At 39.3% G+C, this 14,269-nt stretch overlaps 1 protein-coding gene across 3 annotated transcripts in view; it reads left to right on the top strand.

Annotated features, from left to right (window-relative positions):
* Ddr2 (discoidin domain receptor tyrosine kinase 2) overlaps positions 1 to 14,269 on the top strand; it is a 115,090-nt gene that overhangs the window by 85,292 nt on the left and 15,529 nt on the right. For all 3 annotated transcript variants that reach the window (XM_048356573.1, XM_048356572.1, XM_048356571.1), the window contains 5 exons: positions 3,212 to 3,314; positions 4,948 to 5,179; positions 5,885 to 6,032; positions 6,369 to 6,474; positions 10,345 to 10,528. In XM_048356573.1, the coding sequence (XP_048212530.1) occupies positions 3,212 to 3,314; positions 4,948 to 5,179; positions 5,885 to 6,032; positions 6,369 to 6,474; positions 10,345 to 10,528 (773 nt within the window). The remainder of the gene's footprint in view (positions 1 to 3,211; positions 3,315 to 4,947; positions 5,180 to 5,884; positions 6,033 to 6,368; positions 6,475 to 10,344; positions 10,529 to 14,269) is intronic.

The following is a 14,269-nucleotide window of genomic DNA, read 5'->3' as shown; positions in this document are numbered from 1 at the left end:
TAGTATAGAGCTTGCAGGAAGGGATTGGAACTCTTCTGACATCAGTATACAGGGTATCCTGTATAAATTTTGGTTTTCTTACTTCTTTCCATTCTTTCTGTCATATATATATATATATATATATATATGTGTGTGTGTGTGTGTGTGTGTGTGTGTGTGTGTGTGTGTATATATATATATATGTGTATATATATATATATATATATATATATATATATATATTTTACCAGTCCTGGGGCTTGGACTCTGGGCCTGAGCACTGTCCCTGGCTTTTTTTTGCTCAAGGCTAGCACTCTGCCACTTGAGCCACAGCGCCACTTCTGGCCATTTTCTGTATATGTGGTGCTGGGGAATTGAACCCAGGGCCTCATGTATATGAGGCAGGCACTCTTGCCACTAGGCCACATCCCCAGCCCCCTGTCATATATTTTTGAAATCTCTTTTATCTTGTTTTCTTCATCTGTTAAATAAGGAAAGTTCATGGGAAGTGCTCAGTTAGGACACCCCCCCCCCCAAAAAAAATATTCCAGGGGAATAAAACCTCCTAGGGCAGTAGCAGTTACTTGGTTAAAATATCTTGGTTGCTGTCCCAGATGAGCTAGTTCTTGGTGGGGAAGTTGCTTACAACAATATCATGACTCACTATTGATTCTCCTTCCCATTTTCTGGCTTACTTTAGCTGTTCTGGGAGGCAGAGGTTCTCATTCCATTCATGGGCCTAGTGTTTGGAGATGCATGATAGCCAAGAATGAGGATCAAGGACTGTGGATGGTGTATTTCTCTAATTACCAGCATGGCCCTAGAGAACCATCATCACATGTCTAGTCAGGGTGGGACCTGAACAATGGCTCCTGAACCTCAATACACAGCAGAAATAACTGGAGAGAGCTTTACTAATGTGCATTTTTTGGACTCAGCTTCAGATATAATCAAACTAGATCTCTAAGCATGGCTCACAGATGTGTATTCTGAGACCACTCCAGAAACTTGTAAAGAGACTGGTGCATGGGCTGGCTAGTGAAGGTCTTACCCAGATTCCTTGCTTTCCACTCAACAAAGCTGAGGCCCAAATGGGGTTCAGAGCAGGCTTAGGTCCCACCTGCTATAAATGGTAGTCAGAGGTGGATTTAAAATCTTAGTGTTCAAAGGTTTATAGCTTAGTGGATAATAGACTTCAAGTTCTAAGATAATTTTGCTTTTACTTGGTGAAAAGTCTTACTTAGTTAAGCTTTCATTTCCAGACTATAGAATTAGTGGGGAGCAGGGGGCTCAGATGGTTCTTTTCTGTTTACAGACAGTTCAGTTCTTCAAATAAACTTTCTTCTGCCTGGAAAAAAAAGAATTAGGGGGGAACAGGAAACATGGAATGAAAAAAAAATGTTCACATTACCTGACATTCAATAACTGTCCTAAATGGATACTTATTGCCGTATTTCACCATATTTATCAGAATACCAACTCCAAGATCTGTGATTACTTTGTATATTCCAAAAGAAAGAAAGAAGGAAAGAAAGAAAGAAGAAAGAAAGAAAGGAAGAAAGAAAGAAAGGAAGGAAGGAAGGAAGGAAGGAAGGAAGGAAGGAAGGAAGGAAAGAAAGAAGGAAGAAAAGAAGGAAGGAAGGAAGGAAGGAAGGAAGGAAGGAAGGAAGGGGGAAAGCACTGCTAGTTAAACAAGGACACCATTTGCTTATAGGACACTACTAGATTTGGTGGATGTTAATGTGAGGACATTGAGAATATGATGTTGCATCTACTTATGATAAATTTCTTTTTGATCTTACGAAGATTTTTTTTGTCTCTGAATTAAATTCTTGTCCACATATTAAATGCAGATTCCTGAATAACAACCACAGTAGTGTGTTCCACAAAGAGGCCAGGTGTGGCTCATGGTGAATGTGGACTGGGAACTAGATCCAAGGCAGCTAGGGAGCAGGTTGTGCAAGTCCTTGGGGAACATGCAAAGGATTTGAATTTATTTATTTACTTTTGTGCTATGGCTTGAACTCGGGGCTCGAGCGCTGTCCCTGAGCTTGAACTACTTATGGCTCAGATCTCAGCCTCTGGAGTAGCTGGAATCACTTTTGCGCTGTCTTGGTTGAAAGTGGAAGTCCATCCCTAGAGGGTATTATTTTTAGTTACAATCCAAGCACACTGCTCCTTAAGACCAAAAATGTATATTAGATCCCTTCTCAGGGGAGTGTGCTGGTTTGCTCCATAGTTTTATCTAATCAACTACCTATGGATAAACAAGTGCTATGAAGCATTGAGCTTTCTGGTGATCACAAGGCGAACTCACTGCTATTGGAATATTTATTAGAAGGACATGTCTACTATAGTTTATTTCTGAATAAAACTGAATAGCCAGGTGCCAGTGGCTCACACCAATATAATCTTAGCTACTAGGAAGCTGAGATCTGAGGACTGGGGTTCAAAGCCAGCCTGGGAAGGAATGTTTATGAGACTCTTATCTCCATATAATCACCAAAAATCTGGAAGTAGAGCTGTGGCTCAAGTGGAAGAGTGCTTTGAGCATTAAACCTCAGAGATAGTATCCAGGCCCTGAGTTCAAGTTCCAGGACTGGTGCACATGTGTGAATGCACACACACACACACACACAGAGAAACACATGCACACACACACACAAGCCCATGGCTACTGTATATGTTCTTGATACATTGTATATTGTATATATGTCTACCTGACCTAGAGAAGGGAAGAAAAACAGGGCATAAGATATCACAAGAAATGTACACACTGCCCTACTATGTAACTGTACCCTTTTTGCACAACACCTTGTCAAAAAAATTGTGTTAATTAATAAATAAATTAAATTAAATTAAAAAAAAGAAAATGCACACATACCACACACACAAAACAGTAACAACTACAAAAACTGAGTAAAGCTGATGGGAAGCCAGATTATTATTGAATAATAGGATAAATAATTACCTTATGTCAGGTTACTTGTCAGAGTTTGGATCCAAAGATAAGTTTAGCTGAAGGTCAAGGCTTGAATGCTTAAATGGTCTTTGGAGTCAGGTACAGGAAGAAAAGTGTTGTACAGTTAGGGTGATTAAATTGGAGCCACAGAGTAATTTAGTGAGATTTCAATCCTCTTCTCCTGGGTTCAATGGTCAATTTCAGCCTTCCTGGGAGGCTTTGGGAGTGAAAATGAAAGCATGTCCTCTCTTTTTGGTTTTCCTGGTCCAGCTGTATGCCGCTATCCTCTGGGCATGTCAGGAGGCCACATTCCAGATGAGGACATCACAGCTTCCAGTCAGTGGTCGGAGTCCACAGCTGCCAAATACGGAAGGTAAGGAGGACTATATTAAGAAACCCTGACTTCTGCGTGAAATGAATTTCCTACAGACAGAACCCTGATTCCAAGAGGGGGGTGATACTGATGAAAGATGATGGGGAATGGGGAGAAGATGTCCAGTGAGTCTGTCCTAGTCAGAATGTCTCAGGGAGAGAATGCAGGGTTTGGCTGCATCTGCTGGCGTGGCAAGCTCATCCCAACCACAGAACCCCAGAGCCCACACCACCCACAGTGAATAGACTCATTAAGATGCAAGGCACATTGCTTTTCACCTGACCTCACTGGGAGCTTCTGTAGAAGGGACACCAAAGCTGCAGATACAGAAGGTACAGATGGTGTGGGATGCTGAGGAGAAGCTTTGCCTTGCTTCCTAGAGAGTGTCTGTGAAACATCACCCATGGTACAGAGCTTCAAGGGCTTAAACTAGACATTCAGGCCTCCAAAAAGCGCTTCTACTCTCCCAAGGAAATCTCACACAGAAGAACCACTTTCATCCATAAACAGGTTGGGTTTATATGTTAGGTTCTTTGTGGCACTGTTTCATGAAGTTCTTTAAAGCAATATACTCTCACCTTAAAAATTGCTCTGCTTGGGCTGGGGATATGGCCTAGTGGCAAGAGAGTTTGCCTCGTATACATGAGGCACTGGGTTCGATTCCCCAGCACCACATATACAGAAAACAGCCAGAAGTGGCGCTGTGGCTCAAGTGGCAGAGTGCTAGCCTTGAGCAAAAAGAAGCCTGGGACAGTGCTCAGGCCCTGAGTCCAAGGACCAGGACTGCCCCCCCCCCAAAAAAAAATTGCTCTGCTAATTGAGACCTAAACCCTCTGGAATCAAATTCTTTCAACTTATTTTTGTTGAGCTGAATAATCACCCATGAGGAAAGTAAAGCTTGGTAAACCTTTCCCATAATATTTAGCTTAGTGTGTGAAAGACTAGAGTGACGGTCAGTGGGGTTTGAAAGGAGCAACAAATGAGTGGGTAACATCTGTGAGCAAAAGGGAGCATTACAGAGAAGAGAGAAAGTGGTAAGAGGTTCCCAAAATAAACCCTGTACTGATTTCACAATTTTTCTCTGAGTAGCCCAGCCTGGAGGTAATAAAATAAAAGCAGATTTTTTTTTTTTTTTACTATTCCCTTGACATGCTCTTAGCCATCTCCATGGGTTTCCATGGCTTTTACTGGGTGGCCATACCCATCCTGCTGGTTAAATTCCACTGCATTGCCTAGCCCACACTGGAGCTCCTCCTAGCCCTCCCTCCCTACTCCCATAACTTCATAGCCAAGGAAGGAGCAGCTGCCTTTGTTAGGCTGAGTCTACAAAAACTAGAAATGGAGGGATGGTGAAATAACTTCATGGAGGAACAGGGGTATAAACAGTTTCATTTCCCTTGACATGTCTCAATCAGAATGGAAAACAAAAGACTACATGTGATTGGAGAGCATCCATGACCATGGTGGGAGCTGCTTCAGAGAGAGGAAATTGACCATGAGTGAGAATGAAAAAAAATTCATATAGGCAGGACTTCCAGCCTGTTTTTTCCTCGTAGGGCAGGACAGCTGATGGCTATAAACAACCCTATCATTTCATAGTTTCTCACCCTTTCCCCAATCCTCTTCTCTCAAGGTTGGACTCAGAAGAAGGAGATGGAGCCTGGTGCCCTGAGATTCCTGTGGAACCTGATGACCTAAAGGAATTTCTGCAGATTGATTTGCATACCCTACACTTTATCACTCTTGTGGGGACCCAGGGGCGCCATGCTGGGGGCCATGGCATTGAGTTTGCACCAATGTACAAGATCAACTATAGTCGGGATGGCACTCGTTGGATTTCTTGGAGGAATCGGCATGGGAAACAGGTAGGAAGAAGAGACATCCATATCCTGAAGTGTTCAAGACCATATTTGGATTTAGGCCACAAGAAGAGCACATATTGTCTATGTAGGTATGTGTGTCTACAACTTGGCACATTCATATGTATATATATATATATATATATATATACATATATAGTCACACACACACACACACACACACACACATATATGTTAGTGGTGGGGCTTATATTCTGGGCTTGGGTGCTGTCCCTGAGCTCTTCATCTCAAGGCTAGCACCCTACTACTTGAGCTACAGTGCCATTTCCTTGGAATATTCTTTTTTTTTTTTTTTTTTTTTTTTTTTTTTTTTTTTGGCCAGTCCTGGGCCTTGGACTCAGGGCCTGAGCACTGTCCCTGGCTTCTTCCCGCTCAAGGCTAGCACTCTGCCAATTGAGCCACAGTGCCGCTTCTGGCCGTTTTCTGCATATGTGGTGCTGGGGAATCGAACCTAGGGCTTCGTGTATCCAAGGCAGGCACTCTTGCCACTAGGCTATATCCCCAGCCCCTCCTTGGAATATTCTTATAACTGAGATCCCAAGGTAAGGGGCATAGTCCAAAGCAAAATATTAAGGAAAGTTGAGAGGATATTTTCTTTTCCTTAAGTTAAAAGGAAAGAGTCTATCAAAAGGGTTGTGGGGTTAAGAAGGTGATCATAATTTCATGTCTTCTCTGTCTCTCTCTCTTTAGGTGCTAGATGGAAATAGTAACCCTTATGATATTTTCCTAAAGGACTTGGAGCCGCCCATCGTGGCTAGATTTGTTCGCTTCATTCCAGTCACAGACCACTCCATGAATGTGTGCATGAGGGTGGAGCTATATGGCTGTGTTTGGCTAGGTAGGTATTGAGCACAAGGTCCTTATACACCTTTGGAAAATCCCACCCCCAGGGGTGGGATCAGTTACCCCTGGAATAAAGTCATTCCCTCTGGGGCATTGTTTATCCACCCAGGGTTTGGTACTGCCCCCCACACCTGGACTAGTGGATTCATGAGTCATGCTGCTGACACTCACTGAGAAGGGCTCCTCAGTAGTGCTCTCCCATGCCAAACTGAGCCTTAGTGGACATTTTCTGTAAGACTGCACCCTTGAGGCTGATACATCTTCCTAAGATAGTCTATCATAGTAGCAGGCATGTCTCCCAAGGCACTGACAGCTATGTTTCCTTTGGCAGATGGCTTGGTGTCTTACAATGCTCCAGCTGGGCAGCAGTTTGTACTCCCTGGAGGCTCCATCATTTATCTGAATGATTCTGTGTATGATGGAGCAGTTGGGTACAGGTAAACTCAGGACAATATTGATTATCAGGATGGGAAAGTGGCCTCTAAGAAAGGAATATTTCATTGTGACTTGATCATGATCAATTAACCAGCCAAATGGTATTTCTTTAGCTCCCTTACTAAACTTGTGAGATAATTTAGGTGAAGTAAACCATATGGTCTTTATTTCCAAGGAACTTAAAGCCTGCTTTGGGAGGACAAGATAATCAACACAGCAAACAAGCATAAGTTGCCCAAAGCAAGGGCTAAACTCTGAGGTATGAGTCTAAGGATGGTAGCCATATTTTTGAAACCCAAACCAGAACTTACGTTCTGGCATAAATCTCCGTCTATTTGTGGAGACGACGGGCCTGAAAAATTGACATAATACGTATAACGAACTGGGAAAGTCACAAAGTTCAGAACAACTGGACTCTATAAATATCAACAATTTAGAAATTAGGAAAAGAAAGAACTTAGTAGTGCTTATGATAATGAAGTTTCTAGAATGAGGTGAGAATTGATGCAGGAGAAGGCAAGTGATAAGGAGTACAGAAAATTGAACGAGTGGTAGAGTGCTTGCCTAGCATGCATGAAGCCCTGGGTTTGATTCCCCAGCACCACATATTTAGAAACAAAAACAAAAACAAACCGAGCGAAAGACAGGAATGATATGATTCCATTCGAAGTTGAAGGTGGAGGAGGCAGAAATGACAAACACATAGGTTGGTAGTCAATAAGGGATGTCTTTACTTACCCTGGTCTACTCTAAGCTTTAGCATTCTAGTGACCTACCCCCAACATTTTTTTCTCTCAGAATAGTTTTTTCTATAAGCATTGAGTTTGAGAAAGAGGTACAATCATAGTAAAATTCAGGTGAGGTGATAGAGACTTCTAGGAGATGAGAGAAAAAGTTATTAGTGAGTTTCAGCAAGGGAATGGTGGAAGGATAGCACATCCCTTGTCTTCAGTATGGAGGATAAACCATTTCTCCTCAGCTGCCATCCTTGACTGATATCCCCATTCATTCAGTCTTCTCTCCTTTGTCACTTTCTTTCCATCATTTTAGTCACTGTTGTCTCCCATTTTCTTAAACTCCCTTAGCACAGTTCCACAGCCTGGATGACATATATAATTATGGCATAGACAAAATTAGAGATCAGTCGAACTCAGCTTAGGATAGCCAATTCTTTCTAATTGATTGTTATTATGTACAAGTAGTTTGGCTAGGCATTGTGGGTATTTAAAGATAATGAGGTCATTAATCTTATGCTTAAAGCACTCATAGTTTGGAATAGGAGCTACATGACTGTGTAATTTATTATGATACAAAAATATAAGCAAGAGCTATCTAAGGATATCAAAGGAGAGAGTAGCTGTAGTATGAAAGAAAACACAGCATTGGGATTCATGTAATGGAAGATACTCCTGTTTGCTCTGAGGCATTTGTGTTAAAAATGTGTAAGACAACCATTTTGTAAAGGTAAGTTATTATCTGATATGTCAGAACAGAAAAAACCTGAAGTAGATCCCACAAGCAGGGTAGAACTTCCACAGATGAGAGTCTTGTAATGACATTTTAGTCTGAGATAGTAACAGTAAGAAAAAAGAACTTTGTGAAGTCTAGAAGAATGTCTGGGAGAATCTGCAGTTCAGTAGCAAGGCACTAAATGAGATGAATGACAAGATTGATTATATTTGGAGGGGTCAGGAAGAATAAGAAGAAAAAGGGCAGGAAAAAGGAAGGAGGAAGATAAGGAAGAACAGAAGGTAGAGGAGGAGGGAAAGAATGTTCATCATGATGCATCATTGAAGGTTTCTAAAGGTGTGGAAGGCCCTGACTGGATTTGTGCTTTGGACAGATCAATCAAGCATCATTCAAAGAGTAGATTTGAATGGAATGAGAAAATAATGAAAGCTATTTTTAATTCTACATTTGGTCAGGAGAAAGAATTAATGCCCAGGGCCATTTTATTGACTAGTAAGGGGCATGAGGAAGAGCTGTCTATTTAAGAGGGTATTTGCAATGTGATTAGGCAAAATGGACAGCTAGTATAGTGAGAAAAAGAGTTAGATGAAGAAGGAGAGTCTAAGTAATTGAAACAGAGGAGCTGACATTTCCTCATTCAACAAATATGTCTTGAATGCTTCCTATGCACCGACCAATTCCAGTGACTATGGAAGAGAAAGCAACCAACAAGAATGAGAAAACTGGGTGAAATATTTGTTTTATTGGGGGTGGGAGTGATTTTTATTTTGATATATAGATTAAGAGACAATACAAATGTTCAGATGGAGAAATGATGAAGGTACCTGGAAATATAGCTTTGGAGTCAGTGGGGAGACAAAATAATTAAAGAAATTTAGACATTTAATAACTGTTGTAATGCCATATCTGGTTGAGATGTGGCTGAGTGAGGAAAACCGAGATACCTGGATAAGAGTCTCAGGAAATAGAGTTTTAATGTGTACATTTTTTTATTTAAAAAAATCATAGGGGTAACTTTGGTAATTAAGTCATTCAAATATATACTTCTGAATTATATTCAGTACATTTCCTTGTTTATTCTCCATTTGACTTCCTTTTGACCATGGAGAAAGTAATAATTATTTCTCTTAATTTGCATTGTTTCGCATAAGACTTTCATGGCATCTATTTTCTGGGGACAACAGGAACTATATTTATTGCAAGTAAATGTATGTCCTCCTGGGCCTTCTGATCTCTAGAAAGAGAAAAAAGATGGAAAAACTTGAAAGGGAGATCCAGGCTCTGGTCACTGTGGAAAAGGCCAGTTATATTTTTATAATTTGCCGAACATATTTAATGAATATATATGTATATATATGCATATATATTTGGAGAATTGGTACATTCACTTCTGATCATTCCTTTTTCTTTCTTTCTTTTCTTTTTTTTAACAATTCACAAATCTTATACATACTGTTAGTTCTGGCTATAAACTTCAGAGATTACAGTCAATATTGCAAATGGGTGGCTATTCCAATCTTTTCTTTTGGGAGACTCCTAGCATATCCTCCAGAGCTTGAAGACAAAGAGATAGACTCTCTCTCACACCATGTAATCTCAAGCTGTCACTCTCTACAAAGAAAGAAGACCACTTTATGTTCTTCTCACAGTCGAATCAATGTGGATACACTTACATCCTATCTAGTACTCAGAAAAACTCCAAAGAGGCAAAATAGTCTCAGGTTCAAAAATGGAACAGGCTGACAAGGTAGAAATGAAAATTAGATCGACTACCTGAGATTTTTGTGCAATTATCATGCATTTTACTCCATTGGTCTAGCAGTCTATATATTTATTTAAAATTAATTATAAATTTGTAATTAAATTTGGTAGAGATTTTGGTTTGTGCCTTCAGTTCAATTGAGTTGTTGGAGATAAGGGTATAAAAAGACTGATTGGTTTCTCTGAACAATGACAACATACAGCCAAAGAAGAGTCTGAAGAATTTCCAGCATTAATTTAGTGGTGGAGCAAGTGGCACTATTTACTATGGTGTTCATCCTATCTGTTCATTTATTGACTCATTAATGAATGACTTCATTAAGCATGCTTGACAATATTGAGTCATTATGTTAGCATATAAGAATAGGCCAGGATATGATAAATTATAGAACGTAAAATGCTAACTAAAATGGTATGTTTTGAATGTTTTATGAAGCTTATTTATATGAAATTACTAATTATAAGTGTAAGACAAATGACCCACTACTAAAAAGTTGATTTGATTTTTCATAATCCTCAGCCTCCAAGATAATGAGCTTTCATAAACCCAAGGTAACGCAGTATGATGAACACTCTTTCTTGAATGTGTGATTAACTCCTAGTTATTTTCTCCTTTCCTTCTCTTTTCTTTGCCTGAGCAGCATGACTGAAGGGCTGGGACAATTGACAGACGGGGTGTCTGGCCTGGATGATTTCACCCAGACCCATGAATACCACGTGTGGCCTGGCTACGACTACGTGGGCTGGCGGAATGAGAGTGCCACTAATGGCTACATTGAGATCATGTTTGAATTTGACCGCATCAGGAACTTTACTACCATGAAGGTCAGTAGATTTAGGTGTGGTAGGTAACTCTTTTTCAAGCAAGCCAAAACCATAGTGTAGGAGAGGAAAGACATGCTAGAAAAAAAAACCATGGGCTGAGTAAGTTCAAGTCATAAGCTATGAACCCAATTAGTTTCAAGTATGTAGCTCACTACTATCCCATTATGTACATTTCAAAGTCACTTTACTTCTAAGGGCTTGTTTCTTCATTTGTAAAAAACTCTAAACAAGGCAGTATAGACCAGATTAGTAGTTCTCAACATTTTCTTTCTTTTCTTCTCAATACCAGACCCAAATATATCTATTCAATTAGCACAGTAGTTATTTTATCAACTTATTGCAGACCAGTTCAGAGAGACTAAATCAGTTTTGTTGAGTAGTTGGATGGAAGGCAAAGGTTAGGAAAACATCTTAAAACTGTTTCATGATGGACCATAGTAAATACGGACATAGGCGAATGGAAGAAGGAAGTCTCAGGGTCTCACCCATTTCACTATTAACTGTTACTGGTTGAGGGAGAAAACATGAGACCCTAATATAAGCCTTAAGAAAGAGTGGTGAATGAATTTGACTCTACACATGATTTATGGTTTGCTTTTTCCCCATTAATTGTTGGATGATGACTACAGAATTAGTGACTCTCCCTCTGTTTATACTCACTGCTTAGCTTCATTGTTAATTCCTAGAATGCATCTTTTATTTTTATTTGTTAATATTTATGAGTAGTCATTGGAACATACACAGCAGTGTGCTATGTTTGAATGTAAAGTGGTAAATAAGAAGTGATCTCTGTTTTGGGACAATTTGCTGTTCAGTGGAGAAGGTAACAAAGGATGTATGTAAAGTAGCAAGGGACCTGAAAGAAGGACATTTGTGCTATTATCAAGGGTTCTGATGGCAAAATTTATAATTTCCTATGCAAATGAGGCTTAAAAATTCAGGTCTCATTATTCTCAGATACCAGAATGATGATATCTCTTATTCAGTTGAACAGCTATTAGTTAAATGAACAAACATTTAAGCTAAGAACAGTTGTATCAACACGTCTCCAAATCTGGTAGTTTATTTTTCAAGGATGGATCTTTCTTTTATAGTTGTAAAATGTAACACATGACTATGGGCAACCCATTAGTCACTTAGTTCTTTTTGAGGGGAGAGGGAGAAGAAAGGAAATGTGCATAGGAACAAAAATATAAGCAAAAGTAACAGTTTCATTTTCCTATATAATGTGTATGTCCACATGTACCTAAGAAAAAAACATATACACACACAAATATAAAATTTCACAAATATATACTGAGAGAGTAGCTAGTCAAATAAATAACAAATTGCATTTTACCATATCTGTAAAGTTTTAATATTTAACTAATAAACTTGACCTTCTCCAATCACTAAGTTTCTGTTTAACTAGTTAATCACAGTCAAGACTGCAGTGACAAGGCACTTAGGACCTCTGAAGAGCAGATTCAAGACAGCGTTCTCAAGGACAAATGTGTCTCCAGAACATCTCATTTTTTCTAGATAAATAGAAAGTAGAAAAGCTGAGTTTCCGTATACTGAGACCTTCTGAAAGTATTTTCCCCCTAGGTAAAGTACCACTCATCTTCTCCTTTGAATTGTGGTTAAAATACACCATCAACATATATTAGTTATTTGAAAATGTGTTGCTTTATTAAATAAATATGTAAGACCATATGGGAATGAAATCCTATTTATCTGCATTCCAGAAGAATTCCCAAGACATCTGTTAGAAAGATTATGACTTTCCCCACAAGACACTTATCCAATAGTTTGCAGATTTCAAAAACATCTGAAAAATCTATTGAAGTTGTAGATGGTATTTCTTTGATTTTTTTTCTTACCCTTACTCTATTGACTTTTATTCAATAAAACAGAACAAGTAATTCACTCCAAGGAAGGCATTAGCCTATGTTTTCATCAATAAAACATCTGGACAAAAATCTAAATGGAAAAGTTAAAATGATTTGCTACATTTATGCATGGCATAATATGTGGAAAATGTATTGGACTAGAAGTCCAGAGCTCTAGACTGAGTCCTGTTGAAAAATCCTTGTAGGCAAGACAAACCACTTTGAGTACCAGTAATTCATTAGTAAATGAAGAGTTGAGGTAGAATTTATTTTAACAATCTCTAATAGCTCTACTAGAGCTATTATTAAGATAGATCTAGTCTGGTCTGGTCTTTAGTCATTGTTTAGGTTTATAAACTGAATGCTTGGTTTCCAGATGGTAGTACTATTTTGAGAAGTTCTGGAAACATTAGTCAATAGTACTTTAGGAAATAGATCATGTGTTCCTTTCTCACTTTCTGCTTCCTGTCCACCATAAAGTGAAGAGCTTCCCCCTTCACATGCTGTCACCCTCATGATGCTCTGCTCAAGTTCACTGGCCAAGCAATATGGACTGAGCTCTCTGAAGCCACGCACACACACACACACACACACACACACACACACACACACACACATCTTTTCTTCTTTCAGTTGCTCTCTAAGGTATTTTCTCACAGCTATGTAAAAGCAACACACACACACATACACACACACACTCATACACACAAAATTAGTGCCAGAGAAGTGGGGCTGTCACTGTGACTAAATCAGACCATGTGGTTTTTAAGTCTTTGGAATTGTTTTGTGGGAAGAATCTGGAGAAGTTTGGATAAGTGGGCTAGAGAAAGCGGAGGATGCTATCATCGGAATGTAATGAGGGATTCTTATGGGAGTTCAGAACAGAGTGCCAATGGAAATGCCCATAGTAGAGTTAATACATGGAAATGAAGATTCTATTGGGAACTTGACTAGAGGCCATTCTGGTTACAATCTGGCAAATAATTTGTTTATATTTTTTTTCCATTTCCTGAGTCATTGAGTGAGAATGAATATAAAAGGAATGAACTAATTAACTGGTTGCAGGAAATTTCAAGACATTATAATAACATTCAGGCTGTGGAATGGTTATTGCTGGCTGCTTTTAATCAAGCTTACAGTGAGAATCAGGAGTAAAAAGCCTAAGAGAAAGATTTAAAAACATGTAGTTCGTCTAGAAGAAGAACATGCTTTAAGTTGCATATTAGGAAAGCATGGTTGTTAAAGATATTAGTGCTATTAAAAATAAGTTGAGCTGGGCACTGATGGCTCATGCCTAGAATACTAGCTACTTAGGAGGCTAAGAAGTGAGGATCAAAGTTCAAAGCCAGACCAGGCAGGGAAGTCTATGAGACTCTTATCTCCAATTCACCACCACAAAACCAGAAGTGGAGCTGTGGCTCAAAGTAGAAAAGCAGTAGACTAGAGCAAAAAAGTTCATGGACAGGCCCTGAATTCAAGCCCCTTGACCAACAAAAATCAATCAGTCAATCAATCATCAATCAATCAATCAAGAGCTGGAGGTGTGGCTTAGCCATAGGGTATCTGCTTAGCATTTGTGAGGCCTGAGTTCAAATTCAGTACAGGAAAATTAGAAGAAGTTAAATTTGACCTGTTTATGATGGTTTATACTGGTAATTCTAGCTACTCAGGACCCCTCCCCAGCCAATAGTTAGGTTTGGTGGTATATACTTGTCACTCCCACTATGTATGGAAGGATGGCCCTATCTCAAAAAACAAACAGTACCAAAAAAAAAAAAAAGGTGTGGCCTACCAAGTATAAGGCCCTGAATTAAAACCCCAGTACCACAGAAAATAAGCAAGTGCTTTGTATTGGGATGAGAAGAAAGAT

This window comes from Perognathus longimembris, chromosome 11 (genome assembly GCF_023159225.1).
Source record: "Perognathus longimembris pacificus isolate PPM17 chromosome 11, ASM2315922v1, whole genome shotgun sequence".
Lineage (NCBI taxonomy): Eukaryota > Metazoa > Chordata > Mammalia > Rodentia > Heteromyidae > Perognathus > Perognathus longimembris.
Note: the sequence above shows the minus strand (reverse complement) of the source record. Positions and strands in the feature narration are given on the sequence as shown.